Source organism: Pavona decussata, unplaced genomic scaffold, assembly GCF_977016875.1.
Source record: "Pavona decussata unplaced genomic scaffold, jaPavDecu1.1 SCAFFOLD_58, whole genome shotgun sequence".
In the NCBI taxonomy this organism is placed as follows: Eukaryota; Metazoa; Cnidaria; class Anthozoa; order Scleractinia; family Agariciidae; genus Pavona; species Pavona decussata.
This window is the reverse complement of record NW_028145480.1, coordinates 2,420,941-2,438,710: the sequence shown is the minus strand read 5'-3', so window position 1 is coordinate 2,438,710 and position 17,770 is coordinate 2,420,941. Positions and strand designations below refer to the sequence as shown.

General features: G+C 40.9%; 2 protein-coding genes across 2 annotated transcripts; both read left to right on the top strand.

Moving 5' to 3' along the window:
• Positions 1 to 1,669: 1,669 nt before the first annotated feature.
• LOC146479633 (BTB/POZ domain-containing protein 1-like) lies at positions 1,670 to 3,534 on the top strand. Its single transcript, XM_085110236.1, has 2 exons — positions 1,670 to 2,556; positions 2,732 to 3,534. The coding sequence occupies exons 1-2, from the start codon at positions 2,310 to 2,312 to the stop codon at positions 2,791 to 2,793; spliced, it is 309 nt and encodes a 102-aa protein (XP_084966362.1). The 5' UTR covers positions 1,670 to 2,309; the 3' UTR covers positions 2,794 to 3,534.
• A 9,181-nt stretch (positions 3,535 to 12,715) lies between these two features.
• On the top strand, positions 12,716 to 14,294 carry LOC146479632 (BTB/POZ domain-containing protein 6-like). Its single transcript, XM_085110235.1, has one exon. The coding sequence runs from the start codon at positions 12,969 to 12,971 to the stop codon at positions 14,238 to 14,240; it is 1,272 nt and encodes a 423-aa protein (XP_084966361.1). The 5' UTR covers positions 12,716 to 12,968; the 3' UTR covers positions 14,241 to 14,294.
• The last annotated feature ends 3,476 nt before the right edge of the window (positions 14,295 to 17,770 follow it).

The following is a 17,770-nucleotide window of genomic DNA, read 5'->3' as shown; positions in this document are numbered from 1 at the left end:
AAGGGTAGATCTCGGGCTAAACATGTGCGTCTGCCTGATACGAAAACCCAAAAACCCAGTGGGAAAAATGGGAGCGTGTTCCCCAACCAAATGCAGCCGCACAAACCTCAGGGGGTTAGAGGTTAACTAACAGACTATAGTAAAACATGTAGTAAAAATTCCACTGATACAGATATAGAAAAAAATATAGATATTAAACGAGGCTCCAGTGTCAAAATTCCAACTTCTGAAAACTAAAGTTTGAAAGTTCGATAGCCGTGAGATGAATAAATTACAACCGACAAACCCTTATATACACTAACAAAAAAAAGATTCAATTAACACCATTCTAATACGCGACAGTTGATACCAACAGGAAAATATTTACATTCTTTGTCACTGCCACTCATTGCTTAGTTCCGCCGAATGTAAATACTTTTACTAACTTCGTTAAATTGTTCATCCTCGGTGTTTACTAAGGGTGCTTTCAATTTGTCAGAACTAGCCGGCCAGACCGTTCGGTCCATAAATCATTGGAGTGTACCAATTTAAAGGACTGATTCTTAGAATTCTTCAAAATGGCATATTCTGAGAGTGGTGCGCGCCATTTGGAACAATAAATAAGAAGTGGGGTGTATATACTGTCGTTCAAATTGGTGTATTCCGTTTGCAAAAAGGTTGAGCATGACGGCCAGTTCTGACAATTGGAAAGCCCCCTAAGTGCAATCATTTCTTTAAAAGTGAAAAGTATTAAAGACCGTACAACCCCGAGCTCCAGAGGGTTTGTCACCATAAACTTTAACCATATCCTTCTGCAACGGGCTCTTTTCCGCACGGGGATGAAACACGTCAAGTGCATCGTTTGGTAAACGCTATAAAAAATGGATGATTGCCGCTTTTACTGAGAAATCCTAGAACACTATATATCACTGAGAAGCTAATAATAAACTGTAGAATCTGAAAATAAAGCTACTTTTAAACATCTTTGCTTTGGTAGGCGAACGCAAGCCCTGAAACGCAAAACTGAAAGTGTGTGCCTTGACTGAATTACCGGCCATTACTACATTAATGCAGACATCCCAACAAACTGTAAAATATCACTCAGGCGATAATGGGCTAATAAATGTTGCATTGTTGGCATACCGGTACCGCAACACTATTCACTCGCGTAGTTTTGTTTCACTTTCTTTAATCTCAATAGTTTCAGTTCAGTTCAGTGACAATAGTCACAACCGTCTTCTCACGTCGCGTTGTTCCTAACTTCTAATCACAAAACCACAAAGATTCTAAGTTTGCGGTTACCAAGGTTACAAGATTGACGTCTTCATGATGAGTGAAATCCTAAGCTAATTGATTTGTTTACAAGTCACGCACTTATTATATTACTTCCGATACTTTTCCGACAACAAACTGTGTCATGCTTTTCCGATACATGTATTCCCACTGCCAGTCCTGGGAAAATCTATTGAAAAGTTTGACAATGGAATATTTTACAGTGAATTTTATGCGCTACAGCTACAATCGTGGACAAATCTCGTTAAGATATCTGAACGCGGCCCACAAAAAACAATTATTTACTATTCCTCCCCTCGAATTTCTACAAGTTACTTCTCTCTCCTCCCCTCCCCCTGTACAATGTTGATTTGGGAAGTGCTGATTGCCGGGAAACTGTTCGTGACCCACCAAACAACATTGAGTCGGGGGGAGAGGGGGCGGGAAATATGGTCGTTCGATTGTTTGCTTGTAAAAACGCTTGGAAGGGTACGTTTTCTTAACCGTTTTGTCCACGATTGTAGTGCCTCAAAATAGATTCTTCGACTGACACTTCCTTAGGATTGAATCACAGACAGGATGAAGGTGTCGACGATAATGTCTGGACTGGAAGTCAGTCTGCAATGGTGAATTTTTCTCCCAAAATGTTTTCGTGATTTTGGTAGCTTTATGACACAGGTGTTAAAATCGGCAGATAGTGTTAGCAATTCAGTTCTGTAGTCGAAGTGTGCATTCGATTATTTCGTCGCCGGTTCAGAAAGCAAATATCATCAAGGAGAAGACCTTGAAACATACTGTGAGGAAATATGGCCGATATTCAAGAATGATGCTCACTTTCCATCCCACAATACACTACAATCCCAACCGGAAACTGAAACTCTTGATGCTTGTATTGCGTGACTTACTCCGTTTAATTTTTGAAGGTCACGAGTTATCCGGATGCAAACGTTACTGGGACCCTCTCCACTTTAACATTCCGTCGTTTTGTTACAGGACTTGCAAGTTGACTGAGACATTTAATTTCAACGAAGCCCACCAAATCGGAGTGAACACATATCATGACAGACGTTTACGAAGAAAATTGGCAAACAACAAGATCCACGATCAAGGAAAGAATCACGTTTACGTTCAACAACGATCTCCTCAGCGATGTGAAGTTTGTAGTTCGTCAGAGCGATGGTGAAAGTGAAAGTAAGCAAGTGATTCCAGCTCACAAGTATGTGCTGTCGGTTAGCAGTCCTGTGTTCGAAGCTATGTTTAACGGCAGACTAGCAGAGACTAGAGACTCTATTGAACTGCCTGACTGTGAGTACGAGAGTCTGTTGGAATTGTTTCGTTACATGTACAGTGATAAAGTGAATTTAAGCGGAAGTAATGTGCTTGGAGTGTTATACGTGGCTAAGAAATATATTGTGCCTTCACTCGCAGATAGATGCATGAGATATATAAAAATTCATTTAGATCCATCAAATGTTTTCAGCATTCTCCCAGCGGTTGAGAAATATGAGGAAAAAAATCTTGTGGACCGATGCTGGCAAATGATCGACAACCACACAGAAGCGGCGGTGAAATCAGATGCATTTGTGACAATCGAGAGGTCCTTACTTGAAACGGTAGTTCACAGAGATACCCTGAGTATTGGCGAAGTTGAATTGTTCAAAGGAGTCATCAGGTGGGCAACAAAACAATCACAAAGACAAGGCATCGTGGCAGATGGACCGCAAATGAGAAAAATTTTAGGAGAACGGATCGTAAAAGCAATACGTTTTCCCCTTATGACCCAGGAGGAATTTAACTCTGTCGTTCTCAAAAGTAAAATACTCGTACTCGGCGAAGTAAAGTTCAAAGCAAACATCAATTTAGTGGAAAATCTTCCCGTGGGATTTCCAGCGACCAAACGATCTGGTCCTCGTTGTTCCGGGTCTAGCTCAGTGAAGTTTGGTTTGATAAATAGTGAAAAAAAGGGGAGAGCATCAGATTATGAACAGATTTAAAGAGGTATTGTCGCCTACTTATAGAATCGTTCATTTTTGACATCTTTGGCTGTTGATTGTTTGGATGGTAATGGATTGCAACTTGAAAAAAAAATGGCCAATGTTTTCAAATCTAGCTCCAGTCTGTCTCTCCTGCGTATTTTAAAAAAATTGTTAAAAACTGAGTTGATGGAGAAATAATTCCATTTTTTCCTCCAGGAGCTCTGAGAGCAATCATGTTAGAGAAAAGTTCCTTTATCAAACATTTGGGTAGTTTTGATCGACATATAGCAAATCTCCGTGATAATGCCCCTTTTAAAGGGACCGGTCATTATTTATCGCCTGGGGGGGGTCAGAGTATTTTTGTTGTCACATCGGAGCATTTACGTGATCCCCCCGTAGAGTATCTAGTTTTTTAAAGATCCCCCCTTATTAGTAGTGGAAAGTTTCATGATCCCCCCCCCCCCCCCTTTCTCCCAGCCACCGCCAAATAACTTTTTGAATATGCAAGTGATATCTTTAATAGTGGTACTTACGTCTCATGGACCTTGAACAACAACGGTAGATATTTGCTTGTCAGATACGAACTGAATTGTCGCGGAAGTGCCAATCTCAGGCTGTTCATCCAAATCCACGAAAACATAGTCATCGTCGCTCTCTGCCTCTTCACTTTCGGATTCTTCATCCTCGGATTCCACGTCATCTTCATCACTCGACAGTTCTTCTGTTATCACAGTCTCTTTATTCTGTCGGTAATAGTGACATCGAATGGCCTTAACTTTGTCAAGTTTCCGACCCACAGTCGTCAAACCATGCTTGTTGAGATACAGGTCTAGTTCTCTTACCCGCAACTTTTCAACTTTGCCACCCTCGATGAGGTTATCCCATTGAAAGTCCTTGTACGTTCGTTCGGCCTCTTGCCTTCTTCGCTCCTCAGCTGCTCTTGTTCTCATGTCCTTTCGGATCTCAATATCCTTCAAATGATTAACATATGCAATGACGTGCTTCTCTTCCACATTATATTTTGAGCAGAAGCTCTTCATGGTATCCTGATCGTTTCTGATACTGTCAGAATGTTCCTCGTACAGATATTTAATACATTTTCTTGGAAGGTAATCATCTGGTGTCCTGCCCGTCGATTCCGTCTGATAGATATCCATGAAATGTCCAGGATTGTTTGAGTCTGGTACAGGTTGCGGAATTCTTTCCGTTTCTGGACCGACCCATCTATTGTTAGAACACCAGGAACAGAGATTGGAACTTTCTTCTCTTGACTCTTTACAGGCATCACGACAGAATTCCATAAAAAGTTCTCCACGAATATAGTGGTCTTCCATAAACGATTCGATCTTTCGGAAGTATGCTGCACCGGGCGCTTGCTCTTTGTTTCGTTCTGATGCACCCCGATAGTTGTCGAGGTAAACAGAATTGAAAAAGAATAATTCATCAGGGGACTCGCTAACTTTGCTCTTGATGAAATCTTTAAGGACAGGGGCATCATCAATTCTCTCGGCTACCTGACTACAGACATACCAGGCATTTTTCTCCATCCGTTTCTTTTCGTACTCTTCGTATGACTGGAGAGACAGTTGTTTGATTTCCTCTTCTGAAAGATCCTCAAACCTCCTATATTTTTCCCACTCTAGAGTTGCGCCATCCACAAGAGCATCAGAAATTGCCGAGTTTGTCCTTTCGGCTTCACCTTGCCCGCTGTCGCCCCTCGAACGATGACATCGCACTCTATAATCGGAATTGTGAACCCTTGCTAACTCGGCGTCTCGAAATCTAACTTCGTAGTTGGAAACTCCTACGCCCGGACCAGCATCTGTAAGGTCAGCCCATCGTGGCTTTACAGGTGGAAGGCAGAGATCTCCGAGAAAGTCTAGACCATGTTTACATGAACTGGTTACCCTTAAAATCCTGTCCTTTCTCGCATCTTTTTCCATTGAATCGACTTCCTCTTTAAACAGATCATCAATGGCATCTAAAATGCGTTTCGTGACTGGTATTATCTGACTAGCAAACAGAGCCCTATTGTGCTCCGACATTTCTGTGTCTTCGCAAAACTGCAACAAATTGTCAATCCTTAATTTCAAGTGCTCTGCTCTCTCTTTTTCGTAAGTGAAGAATTTACAGTTACTTCCTGTTTCTCCGGATATTTTGTCTAGGTCATCTGACTCTGTCATATCATAATAAAGAAAGAGGTCATCGTGTAGTCGCGCGCAGCATTTACGAAATCCCAGTGAGTACTGTGGACTGCCAGGTGTCGGTTCGTCAACCTCAAAAGCTGATGGATCCTCATGTCGCAAACGAACTGTTTCGCTGGCCCATACAGTGCCTGACGATCCCACTATTGCTTTGGGCCTGACAAATACATAGTGGCGATCGTTCTCAGTTATCAGCTTCTCTTCAGTTTCATTCATTACACTTGACTTCGTAAAAACACGGTGAGAACCCGGGGTCACGTATACCATTTTCTCAGGCCAGTCGTACTTTGGCAACTTCCTTGCTTTAGTGTGATCTGATAATGTTAAGATCCTAAGATTTCTGGCTTTGTCAAAACCTTCAGATGTACCTGGTCTAAGGTAAGCCTTGTCATCGGTGCTTCTCATGAAACAAAACTTTCTCGCGCTGGAATTTCTGGCACCCCAGAATCGTCTTTTTATGTTTTTTACGTGTGCTCGTTGGTAGTGAGTGTTTTCGTTTGTGTTTTCTTCGCCTTTTGGTGGCTTTTTCCAACAGAATAGGCCTTTGCCATAATGGCGCTTCGCTTGGAGACTTCTTTTGTTTCTCGGTCTCGCCCTGTTGTATACTGTTGTAGCGGATTGAATTAATTTCTTTCCACGTTGAGCTAGTCGGTAGTTGGCGATTGAAAGAAGGTTTTTCTTCTTCACCCTCTGGCCGGTATAGAGAACCGTATCATGCCGTCTACCATGATAGGATGATTTATCCTCAATTGCCTTTGCAATGAAGTCTTCATCTTCCTCATCTAGCTTTGGCTTCGGACCTTGGTTTGACAACTTTCGCCTCTTCAGTCGATTAGATTCGATAAGGCTTGAAGCTTGGCGCTTGAGCATTTGGCGTTTTCTCTGATAATTGCTTTCGGTGGGCTGGCTGTGAAGAAGCCCCTCCGTGTCTTCAACTTTTTCCTTGAGTTTTTGTACTTCGCTTTGGATTTCTTCTAACGTTTTGGATGACCAAATATTTGTTTTGTTTTGAATAAGGTTTTCCTTCTCTTTTATCTCCTTTTCCAGCTTTTCCTTCTTGAAATTTAAGCGTAACCCAACGAGGTCGGCTGCTGCCTCATTAGCATTTTTTACCTCTTCAACAACGAATTTAACTCTCTCCGTCATAGACGGAAGATTGTCAGGATCGAAGCCTAGGGCTGTCATTTCTTCTCTAGAGAATATGGATCGCAATATAACTCTAAGACAAATTTTATCCCATTCTGAGTCCATAGTAGTAACGATACCTTGCAGGGTTTCCTTATCGAGAACAAGAGCACTATGTGTGTAAAAATTGTGAGAACAACAGCAAATGCGTTGGCAGTTAAACACAAAGATAAAAGCCCTTTCCGATAAAGAAAACAACTTGCTTAGAAACGAGAATTGGGGAGTGTGCCAAAACATCACGAAGTTCATGTCAGGCGTGGATGGATGTAAGGGCAGTGGTGATGTCGCGAAGTGTGAGTCCTCCTTGACCGCTGTCAATGAGGCCTTTAATTCAGCATGCGATTTGCTCTCATTTATCGACAACAGACGAAAGAACCTTTATACAGAAGAGCATAACTTAAGGCCGTTTGCAAGTGATGAGCTCAAATATTTCCAGGAAGCTCAAGAGCGAGTGAAGGCCTTACACCAAGAGCTGCAGAAAGCCTCCAATGCGCTCACGACCACCCTCATGAGCTTGAAGAGAAAGTTCCCATCTCCCATGGGGAACAACGGCCTATCCCGAAGAAAAAAAGAAAACAAGAGAAAAGTGAAAAAAATCAAGGAGAAAAGGTTACGTCAGCGAGCAGCAATTCTCCTAGAAAAACTTACCTCAAAAGAGGTAGCTAAAGAGGTTTTCGATTCACTCGAAAAGAATACTTACAAATGTGTCTCAAGTATTAATGCAGGATTCACTGCGAGATTTGTCAAGCGTCTCCACCTGGATCCTCTGCTATGGCTTTTGGAAAGAGGCGTGTTTGAAACAGAGCTGGCATGCAATTTGAAAGTGGTAGTGGCCAGAATGAACGAAGAGAATAGCAGCAATGGTGCTGAAAGAGGGTCAAGTTCGGGGGAGGATTCCGATGAATCTGACGTGGAGACTGTGCAAGAGCCAGTGGAGAGGGCTGCCGAAGATTCTGACACGGAAGCGGAACAAGATACAGCCTCACCAAAATAAACACTTTTTTATTTGTTGTTTTCATTCGGCCGCGTATTAAAATAATGAACGTTTATGATTTTAGATTACGATTCTCTATAAAACAAACTGAAACGTCATGAAACAATTTTGAGCAATTGTAAGTATTCCATTCTCAAAATCTTGATTACCTTTCTAATTTCAATAGATCGTGCCTGATTAACAACGTGTATGTTAGACTACGATAGTGATACTTTTTTTTACAAAATGGAGGGTCTGTAAAAGGGTTTGGGTTTTGTGTCTGGGCTAGAATAAAGGTTACATAATACAAAATACAACTGAACGTGGTCTTGAATATATGGTTGGGGGTTTAGAGTCCTAGCGGCAAATCCTACCAAAGTATTTACAAATGCACTCACCCGGGGTCCCGACGCGACCTAAAATTCCTTTTTTTTTTGGTCTGATCCCCCCCATTATGCTTGTCAATTACGGCTGATCCCCCCTAAAGGTCTTCAAAAAACCATGTGATCCCCCCCTAAATACTCCGACCCCCCCCAGGCGATAAATAATGACCGGTCCCTAAATACTCAACTTTGGTAAAACTGTCACCGAACTTTATTTATGATATTCACATTCCATGGAAACGAATGATTTCAAGAACAATTTCTTTTGAAATGAGAAATTATATTAAAAATCATGAGGCACTGTCAGAGTAAGGTGAAAGCACTAGCTCCTGCACTCGGCTAGACACCTGACACCCGTCGACGGGCAACGGATCCTAAAAACTCCTTACCGATTTTCAGATAAAAAACCATCATGATTTCCTCCATCAATTTTGAGACCAAGATATGTAATTGTGATTTTCCATCTCCAGACGGGACTTCTTGACGGATACACATTTTAAAACCGGACCCACTTTTCTACCCCCCCCCCCCCCCCTCCACCCTCCTCCCCCAGTCCCTGGGCCATCCGCCTATTTTATTATTAACAGGCACACAAGGCCAAGTAAGGAGATACGGCCGGATCAGTTCAGTTGTCAGTTGTTTTTGCATCTATGCGGGAGAATCGCTCGTGCGCCATTTGCTGGATTAGAATTTGCTGCATTACAAACCGAGACCTCTTTGCGTTGATTTAATATCATCTGAAAAATACAGGACCCCCCATACAGGGATCAACATGAGAAGGGGATCGAATCCTGAGGTCAAATACAAAAGCACCGAGGACACCCCGCGCAAAAGGTAAGCCGGTCTAACCTTGGGTGTGATAAATCTTTTGCTAGATAGATGTCACCCTAATGTGCAATTAATTTCAGAAGGAAACTTTTAAATTGACTTATCTTGCGCTGATCTCAAGACGAGAGCTCGCGGACTTAATCCGGCCAACCGGCGCCGCCGATATGAATAATACGTCTGCGACGAAGGCTAGACAGCAAACACATATTTATTTGTTTTCGGAAGCGCACCGTTTGCGCGTTTCAATAACAAAAAATGAATGGATAATTGATTAATCCCGTGAAGAGATGGAAAAATTAGTCCTGCTGAGGCACAACTGCAGTAGTTCGGATGCATATGTCGAACAAACAAACAAAGCAATAACTTTTCAGTAAAACTGGCCATTGAAATTTAATAAATTCCATATTTCATATGTTCAAGTAATACATCAGTTAAGCACCCAAAACCTCGAGTACTCTCCCCCCCCTCCCCCTCCCCCTGCTTCACAATGTTGGCGTGCGCTTGACATAATGTTAATCAGACTTGAGTACTCGATTAGTCAATAACCGTTAAACATCGATAGAAATTCGAAGACGGATTGTATGAATCTAAAATGGTAAAAGTGCGATTTTTATCCACGCCCTGAAAGGAAATAATAGAGGGAATGATTACCTAAGGGAGCCCCCCCCCCCCCCCTCCCTCCAATGAATAATTCACATTCATGGAGCTTACAGAATTCTGGGAGCATTTGGGACCAAAAGTTATAGCTTCGGAAGACAGACTTTAAAAGGATTAAAAAAAACCCGATTGATTGCGAAATACCACTGAAAATACGATAACAGAAACTTTTCAACAATGAAAGAAAAACGCGAGGGGCGGCCCCCTCGCCCCCTCTCCCGCCCCCAAATCCGCCCCTGACAAATGATTACATAACGGAGAACATTCTTGTAAGTGTTGTATACGGAATGAGAAAACAACAGGATTCCTGGGCTCACTCGGCAATGAATGCTTAAAGGGGAAGTATCATGGGGTTTTCTGGTATCTTTTGTAAAAAATGATGACATAAATCCCTCAACAGCTGCCAAATAATTCTAGAATGACGAGAGGAAAGACATCAACTCAGTTCTTGAGAGGAATAACTCGTGATCTGTTCTAGCGCATTTTGGAAACAAAAATGCGAGAACTTGAAAAATATTAGCCTAACATTTTTCAAGTTTCAATCCATACCGGCCTACTCTGTCTCTGGCCAGAGGCACTAATCGACAGCTTTTTTGCACTGGGGTGATAATTTATAACAAACTAGACAATTATTTTATGTTTCTGCTGACGGACAAAGATTTTTGGGTTTTTTGAAATGACAGCAAATTTGCGTGTTACTTCCCCTTTAATACATTACAACAAGAGATCATCCTCTCTTGATTACAATAAATGGTATAATCACCACTGCACACTTCACTAATAACTGAAATAGTGTTGGGACAGACACATAACTCGATTATCGGTTGTTATCCAATTTTATCAATCGATAACAGTCGATAGCAATCGATTGCCGTAATATCGATTGGTTTCCGATGTCAATTTCTATCAAGCATTCACGTCTGATTAGACGATACCTAACACTGCAAGTTTGATAACAAATGTTGGATGGGTCGGAAAGTAACTTGAACGTTAGAGCAGTGATTCCTTCGAGTGCGTGCATTGCAGATTCGCCGGCAGTCAAATTCCGGTATGCTTGTATGATGTTATATTGTCGTATTCATTGAACCAGTGCCAGTCCGGTTTTTACACGGACCATCATATTTACAGGGAGGTGGAGACGAGTTTGACAATTACCAAAAAAAAATTCCTTTGAAGGTTTTAGGGAATAAAAGTGGCCATGCACTGCACAACAAAGTAAAGAAATATCTTGCAAACCAGTTCAAGAACATTTCACGCATGACTTTTTGTCACGAATGAAAAAATTTGTGGGCAGGAAAGAAATTTGCGAAAGACCTCCCTCCTCAAAATAAGGTTGCCACTCTCTCTCTCACACACAACAGCTAAAGCCCTGCTTATTTGTAGTGAACAAGACAAACAAAGAAAATTATTGACCTTGAAAAAAAAGATATCTTCATCATAGGATGCAAAGTTCTCTCTTCGATGTCGGACGGATGGAGTCATGGACGATGAATAGAAAAACGTTTCCTCATGTTGAATGTTTATCAGCAATTATTTACTTAATTAGGGTTTATAATTTGGTGTGCTGCCCTTCAATATACTCTCATTTTCATAATTCTTTAAAAATAACGTCACACTTGACAGAGGTCTTATTGCCAAAATCACCTGGAGTTTATAGTTCGCTAGATAAGAGTGATAATTCACTTCTTTGTTTCAGTTGTAAACGGATATTGTGAGCGTCACGTTGTTGAAATGGTCTTGTTGGGTGCGGGCCGTTGGGTGGGTGAAAAAGATGGCTTCGTCTTCTATATTCTGATTAAAAAAACCCTCGAAGCTGGTGGTATTGCGCACGAAAGCCAAATATTTGGCACTCAGCCCTGACAGAAAAATGCGAAGCTCGCTTCTCTCCCATTCTCTTCTTGCACACCCATCTTACGCACTGGCTCCACCGATGAAATTTTGCCACAATCCTACGATCCATGTGGGCTAGACTGAAAGTGATGATCGACTTATGCTATAACTTAACTTTTTTTACGAAAATGGACGTGTTCCCTGTTAGCGACAGGAAGTCTTGAACTTTTTTTGTCGCGGTAAGTGTTTCGACAACTGCAGCGGGGCCGCGGTTTGACCCGAAAGCCGCGGCGATGAACCGTGTAAAAGAGGCAATTATAATGTAGGCATGTCACCTATTTTTAGTATTAAAATAGTTTTCCAGTGTTGTGTGATGTTACGTGATTTTCGTAAAGCAGTTAAAGTCAATTGCAACCACAGCCAGTAAATTCGGGAAAAAATCCCGTTCCCGTTCCCAACAACTTTCTGCAACTTAAATTTTTGGCTTAAGCTTCCGCGTATAGATGAAACTGTATTAGCCCGTAAAAAACAAATATGTCTTTAAATGCCCGCGGCACAAAACGATCTGGGAACACGCATTTTCCGTAAATTTTCTCGTTGTGGCGTAAAAATGGCTTAACTGCAGGATACCCGGCCATTTTAAAGCTATACCTCAACCGGTGGCTACGTGGGCTTCGTGGGCTACATGGGTCACCTCAAAAATATACAGCTACATTTAAAACAATAGCTTCGTAGCCACGTAGCGACGAAACCACTTAGCCCCGTAACCTCGTAGCCCATGTAGACACGTAGCCATGTGAGTGCGTCGCCACGTATCCACGTTTTTTTTTTTTTTTTTTGGGGGGGGGGGGGGGGGGTACAGCCTTGAAGTGACCGGGTATTCTGCAGATTATTCCAAAAAGTTGAGCGCTGTTCAATTTTCCGTTTGCGAATTAAAGCGGCTCACACATCGTCCTTTATTTTACTCATAGTATGTAAGTAAAGCTTCTTAGATTCACGTTCGTATGCCCGTAAAATTGACGACGACGGTGGAAATCCACCTTTCTTTTTAAATACTAAAAAACTCTTCAATACGTGAAGTTGTCAAATACAGAAGAGCTGTAATTTGAATTTGAATATATTTTTTGGCAAGTGTTTCTTTGTTCGATGTTTACATAATATGCGCATCAGGTGGATAATTAATTCTTTTAAGCTTGAGTGGCTCCCTGTTGCTGTTTTGTTTTGCAGTTATAAATAAATACCGCGTCCTGTACGTATATGATTATTTTTACCCCGCGCTTATAGCTTCCCTTCTTATTAACTCATCATATCAAGAAATCAAGTCGTGAACATGACCATAACATGATTTAGTAAATGTATTAACTTATTTTAATAAGTTAATATAAAAATGGTACACTAGTGCGCGCGACCGGTATTTTCAGTCTCAACACGTGTCGATTGATTGCTTGAACTGTCTCGAGCCAACTTTTGACTTTTTAATTAATATTGATCAATATTGTTTACACTAAAACTAAGCCGTATATTTCTTAGTATAGAAAACTCAAAACCAACTCAATCGGCGTTTAATTACGGTAGCCTCAATTGCCGCAATCAGTCTCAATTCTCCGTCGAGCCATCCGCCAACCGAATTTCCGGCAACTAACGAACATAGTGAATGCGTTGAATCTTTGAAAAAGATATCATGGCTACAGAATTCTGGCAAACGACAAGACCCACCATCAGAGAGAGAAACAAGTTTATGCTCAACAACGATCTCTTCAGCGATGTGAAGTTTGTGGTTCGTCAGAGCGATGGTGAAAGTGAAAGTAAGCAAGTGATTCCAGCTCACAAGTTTGTGCTGTCGGTTGGCAGTCCTGTGTTTGAGGCTATGTTTTACGGTGAGCTAGCGGAGACTAGAGACTCTATTGAACTGCCTGATTGTGAGTACGAGAGTCTGTTGGAGTTGCTTCGTTACATGTACAGCGATGAAGTGAATTTGAGCGGAAGTAATGTGATGGGAGTGTTATACTTGGCGAAGAAATATATGGTGCCTTCGCTCGCTGAGAAATGCACGGACTATCTGCAAAATAATCTAGATCCATCAAATGTGTTCGTCGTCATGCAGTTTGCTCTGGTATATGAAGAGAAGGAACTGATCGATCGATGCTGGAAAGTAATCGACGAACATGCAGACGCAGCTGTTAAATCGGATGGATTTGCGACACTTGAGAGGTCCTTGCTTGAAGAGGTTGTTGAGAGAGATACTCTGAACATCAGAGAAGTAGAATTGTTCAAAGGAGTGGTCGAATGGGCGTCAAAGAAGTCAGAAAAACGAGGCATCGTGGTTGATGGGCACGAAAGAAGAGGAATTATCGGAGAACGGATCGTAAAGGCTATACGCTTTTTCGAGATGAAAGAGGACGAATTTAATTCCGTGGTCGTGAAAAGCAAACTACTCGCGTTTGACGAGGTAAAAAACATAACAAACCGTTTCAAATCGACGTCAAGTTTTTGTGAGGAGTTGTCAGTGATTACAAGATGCGGTCCTTCTCGTCGCCCAGATCGTCTTTGCAGGTTCCCTTCAGCAAAGTATGGTTGCATTGGCTTTGAAAGGGTCTATTTCTCCGTGGACACAGACATAAGATTCCATGGAGTGTACTTGTTTGGCAAGGAGGATAGTTCGCATTCCGTTGGGCTTACGCTTGAGAAGACGGAAGAAAAAAACATTCTTTCCTCTACAGAAGGTAAATTTTTATCTCTGCGTCACGAGTCAGGGGACTATTTTGGGTTTGACGTTTTATTTCAAGAACCAGCATTTTTGAGGAAAGATATTGTCTACTGTCTTCACGCCGTTATCACCGGTCCTAAGACTTGGTACGGTCTCAATGGAAACCGTGAAATTCAACGTTCTGGTGTGACATTTACTTTTTACGCTACAGAAGGCCAATTTAGCGAGTTCATTTTTAGCCTTTAAACTGTCTCATGTAATATAGACTTTTGTACATCGGATGTGACATTTTTTTTTACCACCACAATAATCTGAATCGAATGTGACATTTACTTTATACGCTACTGAACTATTAATAAGGCCAATTTAGTGAGTTTATTTTCAGCCTTCAAACGAGTGTAATATAGGCTTTTGTATATCGGATGTAAGATTTACTTTTTACGCTACAGAACTAGAAGATTAGGGCCTATTTAGTGAGTTTATTTGCATCCTTTAAGCTAGTATAATATGGGATTTTGTACAATGTGCATCAGATGTGGCATTCACTTTTTACGCTACACAAGGCCAATTTAGTGAGTTCATTTTTAGCCTTAAGCTAGTGTAAAAAAAGGCTTTTGTACAAGACATTGACTTCAGCAACCTGTACTGTAGAATCTTTAAGCGTTTAGAGAGTTTTTAGGGTTTTGGATTCAGTTGTTATCGTTGAAACACCTATATAACTTTTAACTAAGTCTTACCTAATATTCTCTCGTATTTACTCGTTACTTTATATTTAGTAATTATTTATATACGACCCGTCAAGCTATCAAGCGTTAAATTTATCGAGTTGAGTTAAAGATTTTGATTTGATTTGATTTGATTTGATTTAATGCTTTTGATTCACCACTAAATCAATGCTCCAACTTAATGCTTTCTTTTTTTTTCCAACGACAATGATCGGCATCTGATGTGACATTTACTTTTAAATTTACGCTACAGAGGGCCAATTTAATGAGTTCACTTTCAGCCCTTAAAGCGAGCGTGATATAGGCTTTTTTACACTGTCTAATTTGGCTTTTGGTTCACCATTAAAATGCTCCACCTTAATGCTTTCTTTTTTCCACGACAATAATTGTCATCTGATGTAACATTTACTTTTTACGCTTTCGAACTAGAGTGCCGATTTAGTGAGTTCATTTCCGGCATTTTAGCGAGTATAATATAGGCTTTTGTGCATTATGCTTTAATTTTGGTCCACCACTAATGAATGCTCCAACTTAATGTTTTCTTCACGCCTTCCGACTACAATCGGATCGGGCTACTATACCGAAAAAAGCCGCTCATAAAATGCTTGGTATACACGTTTTTTTGTGTGTGTGTTTTGTATTTTGTATTTTTTGTTTTGTTTTTTGTTTTGAGAATTCTACCGTAAAATAACTGTTATATAATTTTGTAAATATTATGGGAAGGATCATAATGAGTTTGAATAAATCGTTTTACTTCTTTTATAAAAGTTTACAATGACTTGATTTCCTTAATCTGTGTGGACAAAATGTTTCAAGTTACAACTCGATCCTCGATATTTTACTGAAAATTTCCGATATTTGTTCCTCGAATTAGAGTCTGCATGTAATTTTCTGGAATATCTGGTATTGTAAACATCGATTGCATCATTCTTTGAATTGTGTAGTAGTATTAAGTAAGGTAGCACATGTAAGGGCCAACTGATGAGTGTTCAATCTTCGGTGAGTAGTCCTAATGGTGGCAATAATGCCATGAGTGATCCACCGTACCGAAAGAGATAGTGACTTGTACATTTACCCATTATTCTTAAGCCTGGTTTACACGTACGAAGCAAGCATAAGCACAAGCACAAGAGAATGGGATGATTTTATTCTCTCGTGCTTGTGCTTGCGTCGTTGCGTCGTAGCATAAGCACAAAACGCAAGGAGAGGGAACTGAAAAACAGTGACAAGTCAGCGTTCATTCTAGTCCGTCATGTTGGAATCAAATTTCGCGCCAAAAGGCAGTCCGGTCGTGCGATTGTGCCACACTTTTATGCTTTTGCGCTTGCGTATGTCACCTTATGCTTATGCTTATCGCACGTGTAAACATCCTTGTGCCTATGCTTGTGCTTGCGTCGTACGTGTAAACCAGGCTTTAGCGTACGAAAACCTTAAAAATGCTTATAAAAACGCAGAGAAAAGGTCTAAAAACTTCAAACCTAGCATACACAATGTTAGTACAGGGACGAACGTCACCAAAAATGCGGCTTTCTTTGTGCCTATTGGCTCTGTTAGGTTCAAAAGGTATTGTGGTAAAATGTACAGGCGCCCTCTATTACGTATTGCTGGCTAAGAAAAAAAGTGGCAAGGCAAAAATCACGCTAGAATCGCTCGGGGCAGGAATTGCGAAAAATTATGCTTAGTTGTCGCAATATTATCACGGTTTCTACCGCCTTTGATATCAGCCGATAGAAACCTCGAGCTCGCCGTCTAATTGTTAATTAGTATATACCACACAACTGAATAGTGCCTTTCGCACGCGCTGATTGGCTAGCTCGGAGGTGATTAGCCAAGTACTACTCACCTCCGAGCAACCGAAGAGAAGGAATTTTTTTAGATAAACGATGCAGCTGTTACGAAAAATACAAAAATGGCAACAAAGTTTAGTTTGAAGGTATTAAATGGTAAGTTATTTAATTTTCCAACCTCATATTCTAAGGCAAAAAATGAAACTACAATGCCTTGTTTACGAAAACTGCCGAGCACTATAATTTCAATGTAGACAATGAAACATCTAATGTTTAGGAGCATGGTTTCGAAATCAAGACGAATTTCACACAACAGTTAAAGAAATGATACCTTAGCAACTAAATAAGTGTCTCAAAAAGTTTTAATTGTTTGCAAAAAAGCGAGACGGAACTTTCTACAACAAGAAATCGCTTACCGCGCGGCGCGCGTGGTTTTAAAATTTCCCACCATTTGTCGGTACAGTGTCAAAAATAAAGGAATTTTGGCCCGCTAGTTATTCAGCTTGTGTGGTACAGTCGAACCTCCACTAACGGCCACCTCTCCACAACGGCCACCTCTCTACAACGGCCACTTTTTTTTGTCCCAGCGGACAGTCCATACATTACCTCTTGTTTAAACCTCTCTACAACGGCAACGGCCACTAAAGTGCGTCCCAACTGCCAAAATAACCTTTCGACAACGGCCAGTACAGCTCTTTTTTGTAAAAACCTTTTTTATAAGTTGATGCAGTGATCGACATTTGTCTTCGGAACATTACGTTTCTATATCCATTTTAATGATATACGTATTTTGATTGTGTTCCATTTATGTCCTGCAGTAAGCATAAATTGTGTACAATAATACAGCGAATGTTGCGAACCTTGCTCGTTTCTTCTTGTTAACATTTTGTCGAATTTTGATTCGAAACATTATTTACGTTTTATTGTGTATTTTATCTGTATATATTATTTAAGATTGGATTGCCATTATAGGCTATAGTAAGCATGAACTTGGCACAATAACCACGAAAAAAAAGGTGTCATATTACACCCCTACCTCCCCATAACGGCCACCTCTCCACAACGGCCACTTTCTTCTGTCCCCATTGTGGCCGTTGTGGAGAGGTTCAACTGTATTTATTTCGGTAGATATCCACCACTATTCACCTCCACTTCGGTGAATAATTGTTAATTAAGGTCGACCCAAATAATTAAGTTCGGCAGTTGATTCAGACGTCGAACCTAACTGAAGTCGAACTTAAAGCTGAAGTGAGAAAATAGATTT

Bases quoted from the DNA above. Each gene is read 5' to 3' on its own strand.
- LOC146479633 (XM_085110236.1), top strand. From the start codon at position 2,310: ATGACAGACGTTTACGAAGAAAATTGGCAAACAACAAGATCCACGATC. The intron at 2,557-2,731 runs GTGAGTACGAGA...AAATGTTTTCAG, and splicing joins CTCTATTGAACTGCCTGACT to CATTCTCCCAGCGGTTGAGA.
- LOC146479632 (XM_085110235.1), top strand. From the start codon at position 12,969: ATGGCTACAGAATTCTGGCAAACGACAAGACCCACCATCAGAGAGAGA.